The sequence below is a fragment of the Amphiura filiformis genome, chromosome 12, assembly GCF_039555335.1.
Source record: "Amphiura filiformis chromosome 12, Afil_fr2py, whole genome shotgun sequence".
NCBI lineage: Eukaryota > Metazoa > Echinodermata > Ophiuroidea > Amphilepidida > Amphiuridae > Amphiura > Amphiura filiformis.
Window position 1 is genome coordinate 25,652,016 of NC_092639.1, and position 12,390 is coordinate 25,664,405.

General features: G+C 35.9%; 1 protein-coding gene across 1 annotated transcript; it reads left to right on the top strand.

The window, feature by feature from the left end:
* The first annotated feature begins 2,600 nt into the window (after positions 1-2,600).
* LOC140165979 (glutathione S-transferase omega-1-like) lies at positions 2,601-10,548 on the top strand. Its single transcript, XM_072189340.1, has 5 exons — positions 2,601-2,913; positions 3,661-3,766; positions 4,704-4,929; positions 7,262-7,388; positions 9,025-10,548. Exons 1-5 carry the CDS (start codon positions 2,889-2,891, stop codon positions 9,261-9,263), a joined length of 723 nt encoding a protein of 240 aa, XP_072045441.1. The 5' UTR covers positions 2,601-2,888; the 3' UTR covers positions 9,264-10,548.
* The last annotated feature ends 1,842 nt before the right edge of the window (positions 10,549-12,390 follow it).

The window sequence follows — 12,390 nt, forward strand, 5'->3', positions numbered from 1 at the left end:
AAAACACTGCATATGAAGCATTGGCACTTCCGTTTATTCTAATTTTCGATGTTTACGTAACTTGATAACATAAAATTCATTTTGCGCATATTCGTTTGCAGCTCACATATCTAAAAAGTACTAAAACATACTCACGTTTCTGAAACTGATGTTCATCAGAAACTTTTGTTTATATTCTTCCTGGTCAATCTGCCTCGCCTTCAGTTTTCCGTTCCGCTAAATTGGAGTTAGCCGAGCCAGAAACGCCATCAACGGCGAAAAGGTGCCAATTATAAGAATCGTCTATTAGGGCACTGTTCTTCAACCCCAATATGTTTGTACGTTCATTGGATGACCTTTGAAAATTTGGATACCAAACTCATACTTGGCAATTGGAGGTTGAATTGGACACTATATTGTTTAACTGAGATTATTGAAGTATGCCTTTGGGATGAGGCCATTGGGGTATAGTGAGTGCTGGGAAGTTCATTAGTGGCCACTGTTCCGCTATAAAAAGTGAAGGTCTCCAGTGTGTGATGCTTGTAATTTTATGGATCAGTAATTGAGCTAAATAGCCAAAATTGTCTTGGGGCTTTTCTCTCTGACACACAAGACAATAAATTTGGTTCTGGTTAGTCGGCTTGTTCTGTGTATAATTCCCAGGTTAAAGTGTATTACCAATTAGTTAAAAACACAAGTATTGACAGATTTGGCAAATTTTGCATAAATGGGAAGGAAATGGGACCTTGGCAGTGGGGTTAATTTCAACAAGAGAGGGATACATGTAGTAAGTTGAAGGTCTATGGAACTATACCTATTCAGGTATTGCATGTGTGCAATATAATGGAGAAGATACTTAGTAAGCTAAAATATATTGAAACAGGTAGTTTTAGAATTCAATATAATTAAGAATGTTGTTGTATTGGGCGGATCCTGCTGCGAATTTGCACTTCAGCCTATTCAGAATTTTATACCACTGGAAACCTCTGGCAAAATAGTTTCTGTATAAAATAATTCTTGCCGATTAATTCGTTTAACAAGCCTATGGTCAAATTTGTTCCCAAAATAACACAGCAAGTATATGGGCCATATATAAATATACATAGCCTGTATCAAAATGCTACCAATAGCTAGCATACATGCTTATTTATTTATTTATTTATTTGCAAACAAACAATCTGATCCCGGGAATCTGATCAACTGAAGTTGTGAGATTTAAGTTTTTGCTTGTGGATATAAATCTACTTACAAATCTCATAAAAAGTGTATGCTAGGATTGTGAAATACCCCTTTAACATGTCACATTTAGTGATTCGAAACAGACATGTATGCACTTGAATGTTACCCATGAAAATGAAAAGTAAATTTTAAGTTGTACATGTTATAACGATCTGAATAATACAATTCAATTAAAATGTTCCACCACTTTTAATATCACCAATGCATCATTTTCACAAAAAAACAGAACAGTCAGAACACGTCTACTTACTTACCTCTCAATACAAATTTAAGAAGTTCACGGACATTTGGTAAACTTGGTATACCATGCAGGCTGACCTAGCTTGCTGACATTGTCCATAAAACAAAAATCTGTTCATGGCCAATATGTAACTTGCTAACTTCCACACCACTATCAATCTGTCAACATGGTCAACGCTCATAATTATTGAAACTGATTATCATTCCCAGGTAACAAAACCCTCCACTAAGGGCAACAGAACATAGTTTTATTAATAATTTCATGGGAAATGAGGCTAATATTTCATCCCCACCTCTGTTTAAAATCTCACTGCTGCATATATTTATGAACTATGTCATGAGGAGTGAGGTTAATTTTGGAGCTGGCATTAGTCTGCATGTAGTGCATTTCTATTACTGAGATACCATGCATTATTCTGCAAAATATTTTTAGTGATTACAAAGCAAAAGCATTTGCAAAAGAAGCTCGACTTAAAGCTACTTAGGTTCAGAGGTCGATTTTTTTGATTTTTATTCCAAGGTCTAACCTGAATGTATATATTCACTCAGGTGTACCTGAGCGAAAAAACATCGCCTCACCTGATGAGTAAAAAAAAATCCCCGGAAAAATTCCAACTCTGTATAAGGCCAAGTAAAATAAAAATCATGTTTCACGTCCGGGGTTTTGAAAAAAAAGGAGGAAGAGGTGGCTTTTTATTTTTTATTTTTTATCGCAAAATCGGTGTGAATACCCATAATTAGAGCTGTTTTAGCGTATACAATAATCATGAATAATGCCTGGAAAAAAGGAGGAGGCCTCTTTTTATTTCTTGTTCTGAGAGATAGGCCCCCTCTAACTATCACAAAACCTTATAAAAGTGTTTCTTGTATATTAGCAAGGCTATAGAAAGCATCTCTACTTCATAGGCATATTTTTTGAAAAGTTATAACTGAATTTCAAAAAATAAAAATAAAATTGAAGAAACTCAAAAAAGGAAGCGGGAGGGGACGTGAAACCTGTTTATTTTTTTATTTGGCCTAAAGGTATACCGGTACATTAAATGTAAAAAAAAAACCGGAGCCAAAGGCGGCCCAAAAATCTCCCTGACCCCCCCCGATAATGTGCGTCGGTCCCTAATAGCTCCCCGTATGTAGCCGGGATATTCAGCCGATATTACCCTTACCCGCCTCATTTGGTCGCGTGGTTTCACCCTTCACACATATATGACAAGGCATTTTCTTTCGTTTGCAGTACTATGCGTGACATAATGGTACAAAGGTCAATGTCACGGTACCATACACAATCATCAGGCTTTCATCATGATCATAACTAATTTAATCAAGAGAAGAGACGTACTAGCAATCAGCATTTAGACTGGACATTTTTGCACTGGATATTTTGCACAGGCAACTCAAATTCGTCACAATACATACGCAAGTAACATTAAATCATGTCGACTAAACATCTCACTAAAGGTAAGTCGCTTTATACCAGAGAAGATATAATTATGTCAATAATTATCGGCATCTTCTCTGCTCGTATCACCAACATACACGGTGCTGCATGACAACTGTAAAGCTTACGGAATTAATAAAGCTAATAAACACCATGGTACGTCCAAATCCAAGTGTTTCTAAAATGCCTTTAGAATAAAATTTAATTTTAATGCTAATTTATTCAAGTGCACATGTTTAAAGGAAGCCTGGTTACCTTTTTGAAATAGCCGAGTGCGAGGGTTTTCAATGAGATATATTTTGTGTAAAAACTGAAGTATCATATTCATAATATGAAAGGATATGAATATTATACTGTACTTCATGTAGGCCTATAACGATTCGTGATACCCAATTGTGGTACAGTTGATGTGGTTCAGAAGGCAGAGATAGTTAATTTAGTAGAGAGTCAGATGGGCATGTTTCTCCTATGTAATTGATAATTCAAGCTCATGCCGTGTAAAATCTACGGCGATCGATATTTTTGTATGGGTCCCATTTAAAAAAAAACCTGTTTAGGGACCGTTCAATATTTACGCCAGGGGGAGTCTAGTTTTGACCAAAAAATCTGCAAAACAATTCGCGTTCCCACTTTTTCTCCATTTAAAAATTAAAATTCTCCCCTCATGGTTCAGGTAAAAATAAGTACATTCGCCTTAAGAACCCCTCCCCCTCCACTCCATGGACGTAAATAATAAGTCCCTTATTATATATTCTTTATTCTTTCAGGGGACGCTTGTCCACCTTTAGAAGCAGGTGTGCTCAGGATATATAGCATGAAATTTTGTCCATACGCAGAGAGAACTAGACTGGTTTTACAAGCTAAAAATATTCCGTAAGTATTTCTGTGACAGATTACAGGTTCACAACTTAAGGAACCGTTCACAAACACTTGTTTAGGGGGGGGGGGCTGATGCAAAATGGGGGGAATTAACCACAAATTTTCCCGGGAAAATTGAGTTTAAGCTTTTCAATGGGGATGACCCATAAATTTCATGTCGAAAAGGGGGGGGGGGAATTTTTGAGGTCTGAAAGGGGGGGGGGGAGCGAAAAAATTTCGCGATGCAATTTTTTGCATCAGCCCCCCCGCCCGCTAACAAGTGTTTGTGAACGGTCCCTTAATGTATCATATTTCTCTTTAAAAGAAGATCGTCCAACAACCTCATCTCCACATTTTTAAACTATCTTTGGTACAGGACCATTCTGTTTTTGATATCAAAAACCTCAATAATTTTAGAGCCTCAAATACTTGCGTTGACTCACTCACAAAATTAACCCTGAATAGTGAGACATAAAGAAGTTGTGACTTTCCTTGAACCTATAACCTTCAAGTTAGGCCTATTATACGCTTTGTTGGCTTAGAATTATTCATAAATGTATATTTTCCTGGATTAGGCCACGAAAAAAAACCTGTTCTATGGGCCCAACCGACCCAGAATTTGCGTTTTTTTGTTTGTTTTTTTATTCTACTAAAATCATGTAAAATCAGCCGTTTTGGGGCCAAAATGTATTAATTTTGGCAGCTCATTCTTAAACATATACCTTACGCGTGTTGTTTGTGTATTTTGGGCGTGAAAGTGATGGGGTTTTTACTCTAATTTGACCTCAATATAGTCGTCAATAGTCGATTATTATAGTCGCGACTATTTGGTGCCGACTATATATATATAGTCGATTCGTGCAGCCCTAATTTTTTTGTATTTAGTTGTGTGATTGAAGAATTTCATTTACATTGAATATCATATTTTTATTCATCTTGATAACACATGCAGGTATGAATTGGTCAATGTAAACACATGGATTAAACCAGAATGGTTCGTAGACAAGAACCCCAGTGCCTTGGTACCCGTGTTGGAAAAAGATGGTCAAATTGTCTACGAGTCTCTCATCACGTCAGATTACTTAGATGAATTATACCCAGACCAAAGACCAATGTACCCTAAAGATACGTACCAAAAGGCAAAAGATAAGATGGTCATTGGTCTCTTCGGAGATAAGGTAGAGTGCTTGTAAAATGTATTTAAATGCACCGACCCGCAGTGTCATCGCCCCAATATCTTCATGGCAGAAATCGCCATGGTAGGTTGAATCCACAGCCACGCATGGCCATTTTGTTCCGACCTGTTTAATAGTTTTGAGACGCATAATGGGTCGAGGGACATCCGACTAACCTCTGTGTGTGTGAGTGAGCATGGTATACGCCATGATGTCATCTGCTTTTAGACTGCCTCCACGAGTGGCCTACGCTGCGCTGTAGTTCGGCACATATAAAATCAGATTTTTTGTCAGTTTTTGAGCTCAATACGCACGGCTCTTTCTCAATACGCAAGCTAACGACTATCATATCCTTTCAACACATATATTCAAGTGCAAGAAAAAAAATATGGCTTCTTTACAATAAAAAAAAATCCGGGAGATATTCATCATTTTCTACCCCGGTATCCAAAGATTTATCGTCTGAATATCAAATCGTGCATAGCACATTCAGATGTATCGATCCCGGATATAGATTTTAGTGTCTCTGCTGTACAATGTAATTATTAACCAGGCGATGTCGGTGTGACCCAACCTATGTGCTGTCATGAGAGTGTCGAAAAACAAATACGAATAGTTTTGAAGAGTAGCCCTAGACTCAATAAACCCTTCTTTTTATCACTCGAAATTTAAACATGTTAAATCAGGCATTTGCTGCAATATGCCTATAATAATAATTTGAATTTAAAAGAAAACGGCAATGTTGCATGCAAAAGGTAAATATTCATAATTGCATGCAATCACGCGACCGCGGCCTGTTAATATCCATGCATTTTTATTGTACGATTTTTTTTACCAAGTCACCATGACACTGCATTTTCATCATAGTCATCGTACCATGAAAAGTTCAAATGGATGCAAATTATTATTCTTATACAGCGTACAAGTGGCACAAATGCTATTTCTTTTCTTTTTTCCTAAATATTGTACTCGAACCTTATCCATATCGTCCACTTCATCAAGTCACCATGACATAGCATTTTTAGTGTATCGTACCGTGACGACTTTGGAAATAAACTAGATAAACTAATTCAGAAAAAAAGATCCATTGCTTAAATAAGGACTTTTCGGTTCGGATTGTGGGGTTATGGTTATTATGTTTTCTTATTATTTGTAGATTTCCATTTATTACATATGCACAAAACTATCCTTACACTTTGAAACAAAAGCAATTTCTTAATCTAAATCTAAATTACCAAATAAAGTGGTTGATAGATGGGTAATTTTTTTCTGCGTATTTCGAAACCTCATTCGGCACGATGCGACTTAATTTCCCAATTCCCAATTTATACCACATCGCTGAACGATAGCGATTGGTTTTTAGCCAATGAGGTAGCGCGCTTTTTGTTGCGTTTTGTTTCATTGGTCAAATACCAATCGCTCGTCGCTCAGCGATGGAGTATAAATTCAGCTTTATATCTATTTGAATGAACAAAGCGAGTTTTTCAAAGTGACTAAATTTGCATTGTCGTTTCCCTAAAGTACGGATATAATGGACACAGGGCGGCGCATTAGTTTGTCAAGCTGTACCGAGCCCGTTACAAAAGGCGATGGGAAATGCACTTTTGTCACTTTTGAAAGTGGGGGGCGCACCGGCCATGATGGGGAGGGGCACCGGGTCTGATTGAGGGCACAAGCCCCCCCATCAGATTTTTTTTATTTTTTTTTTTTTGAAATTCGCAATTTAATACACATTTTATGTCAAATCATTAAAAATTGATATTTTTGATATTTAAAAGTACTTGAAGTAAACTTTATAAATCTGATGATTTATACTTAAAGTGTATATAGGTGGGATGAAAGCCGACGATCAATTGAAAATTTTAACCATTCGTATTGAAGATATGGATTTTTTTTCCCAAAACACCAAAAAAATTAGGTCTTTTGGGAAAAAAATCCATATCTTCAATATGAAAGGTCAAAATTTTCAATTGACCGTCGGCTTTTCCTCCCTGCTACATACCCTTTAAGAATATGTCATTAGATTTATATAATTTACTTCGAGGACTGTTATATATCAAAAATTTGAAAAATATCAAATTTTTATAATTTGTCATAAAATTTGTATTATATTGTGATTTTCAAAAAATGAAAATTATTTGATATCAGAAAGACATGCTTCGTATTCAGAATGCAATTCGATAGGTCTGAGGTGCTCTCATGTCCCACAAAAATACTGTCGAAACGCAATAAACGCTCATTTTAGATCCCTTAAGCGCAACGCTCTTTGATAGTTGAATCGAGGCAGGTGGTTTTATATAATATAAGCTTTATATCTTGTCAATCCATTATATAGATAAGTGGTGCGTTTTGGAAGTCAGCAATAGGGAGGGGCAAAGACCAAGAAGCAAAGGAAAAACTTATAACAGAACTAGGGAAGCTCGACGCTGAACTCAAGCAAAGAGGGACCAACTTTTTCGGAGGTTTGTTTTGAATTTTCTTTCATTCTCATTTCTTTCTTTTCTCGTCACACAAGCCAGCGTGCTTATAAGCTTTTAAGCTTGGCTTGGGTATTTTGCTTGAGCCAGGTCCCATCAGGACCCAAGCTTAGCGCTTGTTTCCGCCCGGATCGACGGCATAGTTAAACATACAAATATGAAGGAAGAATGCCAGACCTCCAAACTAATTTTGACTGAGAGAAGACGCCTCGCAAAATTAGCAGCAAACAAACAAACGAAGAAGTAAAGAAATAAATCTATAAAATCCTACACATTTTTTGAAAACGATCTTTGGTAGGCCTATATAGAGATTAAAAAATCAAGTCCAATGTCCAAATGAAGTGATATGTACCCGTATATACAGGGTGATTTAAAATGAACTGTACCCAACTTCAAAAATTAAAATTAAATACTTACCGACATTTAAATAATTTGTGTTTATAAGCTGTAATAGGATAGTATGTTTCCTATTATTGGTGAAAAAATCATGTCTTTACCTTAAATGGTTTTGAAGAAAAGTACATGTTTATAAAACACACCAAAAACGATGTTGCACACGGATGAGTATTTTATTCAAACTATCTGTTCTACAGCATTTTGCCTACTCAACTGCCCTCAGACACTTTCAGTTCAACATAAATGGCACATGTTTATTTAAAAATGAAAAAAATTGATAAATAAATACAATTAAAATTAAATACTTACCGACATTAAAATAATTTTAAATTGCAAGCTCTAATAGGGTAGTAGGCTATGTTTCCTATTATTGGTGAAAAAGCAGGTCTCAATAACGAGCGAATGGATATATTTGCACCAGCACCATTTCTATTTGAATTCAAATTTCCCTCTACAATTTCAAATCAACGGGTTTTTGTTCTACATGTATTATTTAACATGTAATCTTTGCAAACCTGACATTGTAATTGAATATCAATATTATTGATTTAATAATGCGAAATAACATTTGTCTTGGTTTTGCTGTACATGTAGGCCTACGTAGTCATGGTAGTTGCATTTTGTTACTGCGGTAGAGAACACGGATAAACTTAGTGCCGTGTGTTGGTCTAAAAATGGGATGATAAATTGAAAATGCGATATCTTCTGACTAAAACCACTTATTATCAAAATCCAAATTTTCTACAATAGAACACTTATAACTGCTTTCTACTATAGTTTTTTGATATGTACAATCTCCGCAAATATATATAAAAAATTGGTTGAAGTTATACAGTTCATTTTAAATCACCCTGTAGTGGTTCATTTACCTTCGGAGGCACATCAACAATTTTTGTGGGTATGCCTAATGTTCCCCCAGAATTTTGTGGTGGTGGGTATCACCTGAAAAACCAGAAATACGAGGAATGGGCAATTTTGGGGTCTTTTAGAGCTGAAATGATCAAAATCAAGGGTCTTTCGGAGCTCCGATATAGGGGGTCTTTCAGAGCTGCAAAATCCAAAAGGGTGGTCTTACCGGGGAAGATACCCGTATGGTCATTTGTGTTAAGTGCCCCCACCGGGATTTACCCTTTTCAACAAAATAGGTATAGAGAAAAGTTAAGACACGCTACTCTTTCAATAAATGAAACATAAAAGAATTATTTAATTATTTTTGTTTTTACAGGGGAACAACCTGGAATGGTGGATTATATGATATGGCCTTTCTTCGCTCGCTTTACAAGTCACTTCGTTTTTGGTGACAATGCAGACCTACCGGACTCTTTGCCTGTCTTACAAGCCTATAAGGCTCGTATGATGGAAGATCCAACTGTGAAAAGTAGCATACTACCAGATAAGGCGTATACCGAATTCATCACTCACTATCGTACGCCTACCACAAAATTTGATGAGATTGAAACCTAAGCGGTTTACGATTCATGATTATAGAAAATAAATAGATATTCTAAATTATTTTTGATTCTCTACACGGTGTAGGCCTATTACAATATATTTTTATAGGCCTGCCTCAAAAATGTTGCAATATACAAACATTGTGGTTTTTTTTCGACCAGAAGAAAATGACCGGTATTGTCCAATCAATGATTGTGATGATGTCGGTCATATTTTTGATGTGATTTCGTGCTTTTGGTTCAAAGTGATATAGTCAATGTATTGATAACATATGCATACCACGCTAATTATACCGGGAAAAGTGAACCAATTTTTTGTTTTTTGTTTTTTCATTTGGTTATAGCCTACATGCCAAAAATTATTACGAAATATAGTCACAACTGTCAAGGTTTTCTGATAATTTTAAGGCGGAATAATGAGGTATAATGAAAGATCTAGATAGCCGCTTAACCGTGGAACTTTATGAAGTAATTGCCGAATAAAACCGGGGATCTATTATTTAAAAAAAAAACACCTACATTTTACTGTATAATAAGCAATCAGACTTAGTCTTTCAAATGGTATTTTAGTACACCATTGGGCATTACAATCATACAAAAATTGAGGGCGTCGCTCTGGAGCAAATCACACATAATGGCTTTCGACTGAGGAATCGAATATATAATTATATGAAAAAATTTCATCAACGACTGCTGATAGGAATCAATCTAAATAGATTGAAAATGTTAGTTGCTGTCCTAGCCTGTAGAAAACACCTTCAAGAGAAAAGGGTTCTCGAACATTGAAAGAACCCCAAAATGGTTCTTTCTGGCATTTCCAGAACCCTTTTCATGTCTAAAATGGTTCTTTCTATCCTTTCCAGAACCATTTTCTCTTCTTTGTAGAACCGTAAGGTTCCACATACAGGACAGCTCAAGAACCATTTTAGGTTCTACTTAGAAATGTTTTTCTAAGACTAAGAGTGTATAGACCTATATGTGTGATTATGTAAAGCAAAATTAATAAATAAGTGCCTCCAACATGTCCAAACGATACTCATGTGTAAGGGGGCTATCATTTTCTTCAGAGGGGGTCCCAAATTTACAAAATGTCGGCATCAATAAAATTGTGACCCCTCCCCTTATTTCGGCAACAACAATTTTATGACCCCCCCCCACCACCGATACACCTTATCCCTAAACGGGCTAAAATTGTATTGAAATCAGTCTTTTTGAATAAAATAAACACTATCTTTTCTTTCCAAAAATGTATGACACCCCTGTATATTTGGGACCCTCCCCCTTCCGGAGAAAATGATAGCCCCTTATATATGGGTTTAAAATAAAAGAATGAAATTACACATTTTACAATCAAACGGCATCTTGGTGTAGATTTTTCATCCAGTAGTTAAAAGCAGTATTTTTTTAATTAATCTAACACTGGGACTAAAAATTGGAACTTACTTTGCTATTATAAACACTTAAAAATAGGTAGTCAAAATTTTGACTAATTTAGGGGGTCAATTTGAAATAACCCTGATGAAGTCAAATTTGACCACCTATAGGGGTCATTTTCAGTTGTTGACATCACATTAAATTGACCCCTAAAAGGGTCATATTAAATTGACCCCATAAAAGGGTCAAATTTAATTTTTTTGACCCACGTTCCGGGGTCATTTTAAAACCGGGTCCCCTGAATGTAGTCATTTCAACTACGTTAGGGGTAATTCTCTAATAATGACCCCCGGATATAGTCATTTTTTGACACTAATAGGGTTATTTTTCAACTGACTCTGTTAGGGGTAAAATCATTTTTTGACCCTAAATGTAGTCATTTTTAACTACAATTGGATCAAATCATTTGACTTCATGTAGGCCTACTGGGTCAAAATGACTTCAATGGGTTTGGTGCATAGTTGACCCTGCATATGGGGTCAAAAATGACTACTTAAGGGTCATTTTTGACTACCTATTTTTAAGTGTGTACGTTGCGTCCGATGATACCACCCGGACTCCCAGTTGTCTTGTCTTCTTACGCCACATCATCATCAATTACATCCCCGATGGTATCGGACTTGATGTAGCAAAGTGCTAACGTTTTAAAAACTTTTTCTGTTTGCTGCACTGCAAATAAAAATGTTTAGGTTTCTGAACACTTTTTAAACACACGAACGCGTTTATTAACGACTGAAAATAGTTCACATCCACATTATCTAGAAATTGCTGGTATTTTCAGAAGCCTCTACTCCTACATATTAGTATTATTACACATACAAAATAAAACCAAACACTTTCATTCCCTTCTTAAATAATAACACTATAAAGTTTATACTTAAACACGGCACCAAAGTGTTATAAACGTTATAAATACTAACGATATAAACACTTCCTTAAACACAATTGTTAGTGTTTAGAGTTAATCTAAAAGTGTTTACATTACAAATGTTTAGGATTTGTCTCAAAGCTCATGAGTGGTTTGAAAATGCGAGTTTTTCTTCTTTTTTTTATTCCCGACTTTTTTATGGTATAGGCCTATGTTGAGAAAAAAGTCTGGTTTTTGCGGAAAAAACATTAAAAAAATGTATTATTAAATAAAAACAATTTCCGCATTTCTTTTTTGTCAAATCGCACGATTTTGCAAATGCGCTCGCAAGCTTTGAGACATCCCTTTTTGGGCCTAATTAGTCCAATAGAATCCCGTATAACCAAGAGTTCCCATAACCATCGTGCAAATCGTGTTAAATTTGCCGAATTTGGCAGAGATATAGTACTATAATATCGTTGCCTTGGTAACACATTAAAATGGGACAATACCCCTTTGAGTTCTGTTGAATCCATAGTTCAAACTATCATTCTTTAGACATATGACGTCACAATGTTACTCTTTTGCCTATAACTTCATATTATTAAAACCGTAGGCCTACATCATAGATAGGTCAAGTAGCCCGTAGCCCTATACTTTTTCTGAATCCTATATATTTGCCAGAGAAACACGATGGTGTGAATAGCTGTGAATTTTGAACAAGTTTGAGTAAATTTTGAACTTGACCTTTTACGCAAAGTTCAATGACCTTCTTCCACTGAATGGGCCAGCTGATAAAATGCCTCCATAGGCAGACGACGGTGGTCGACGTTATTTTAATGTGGCAACAGCCAATATC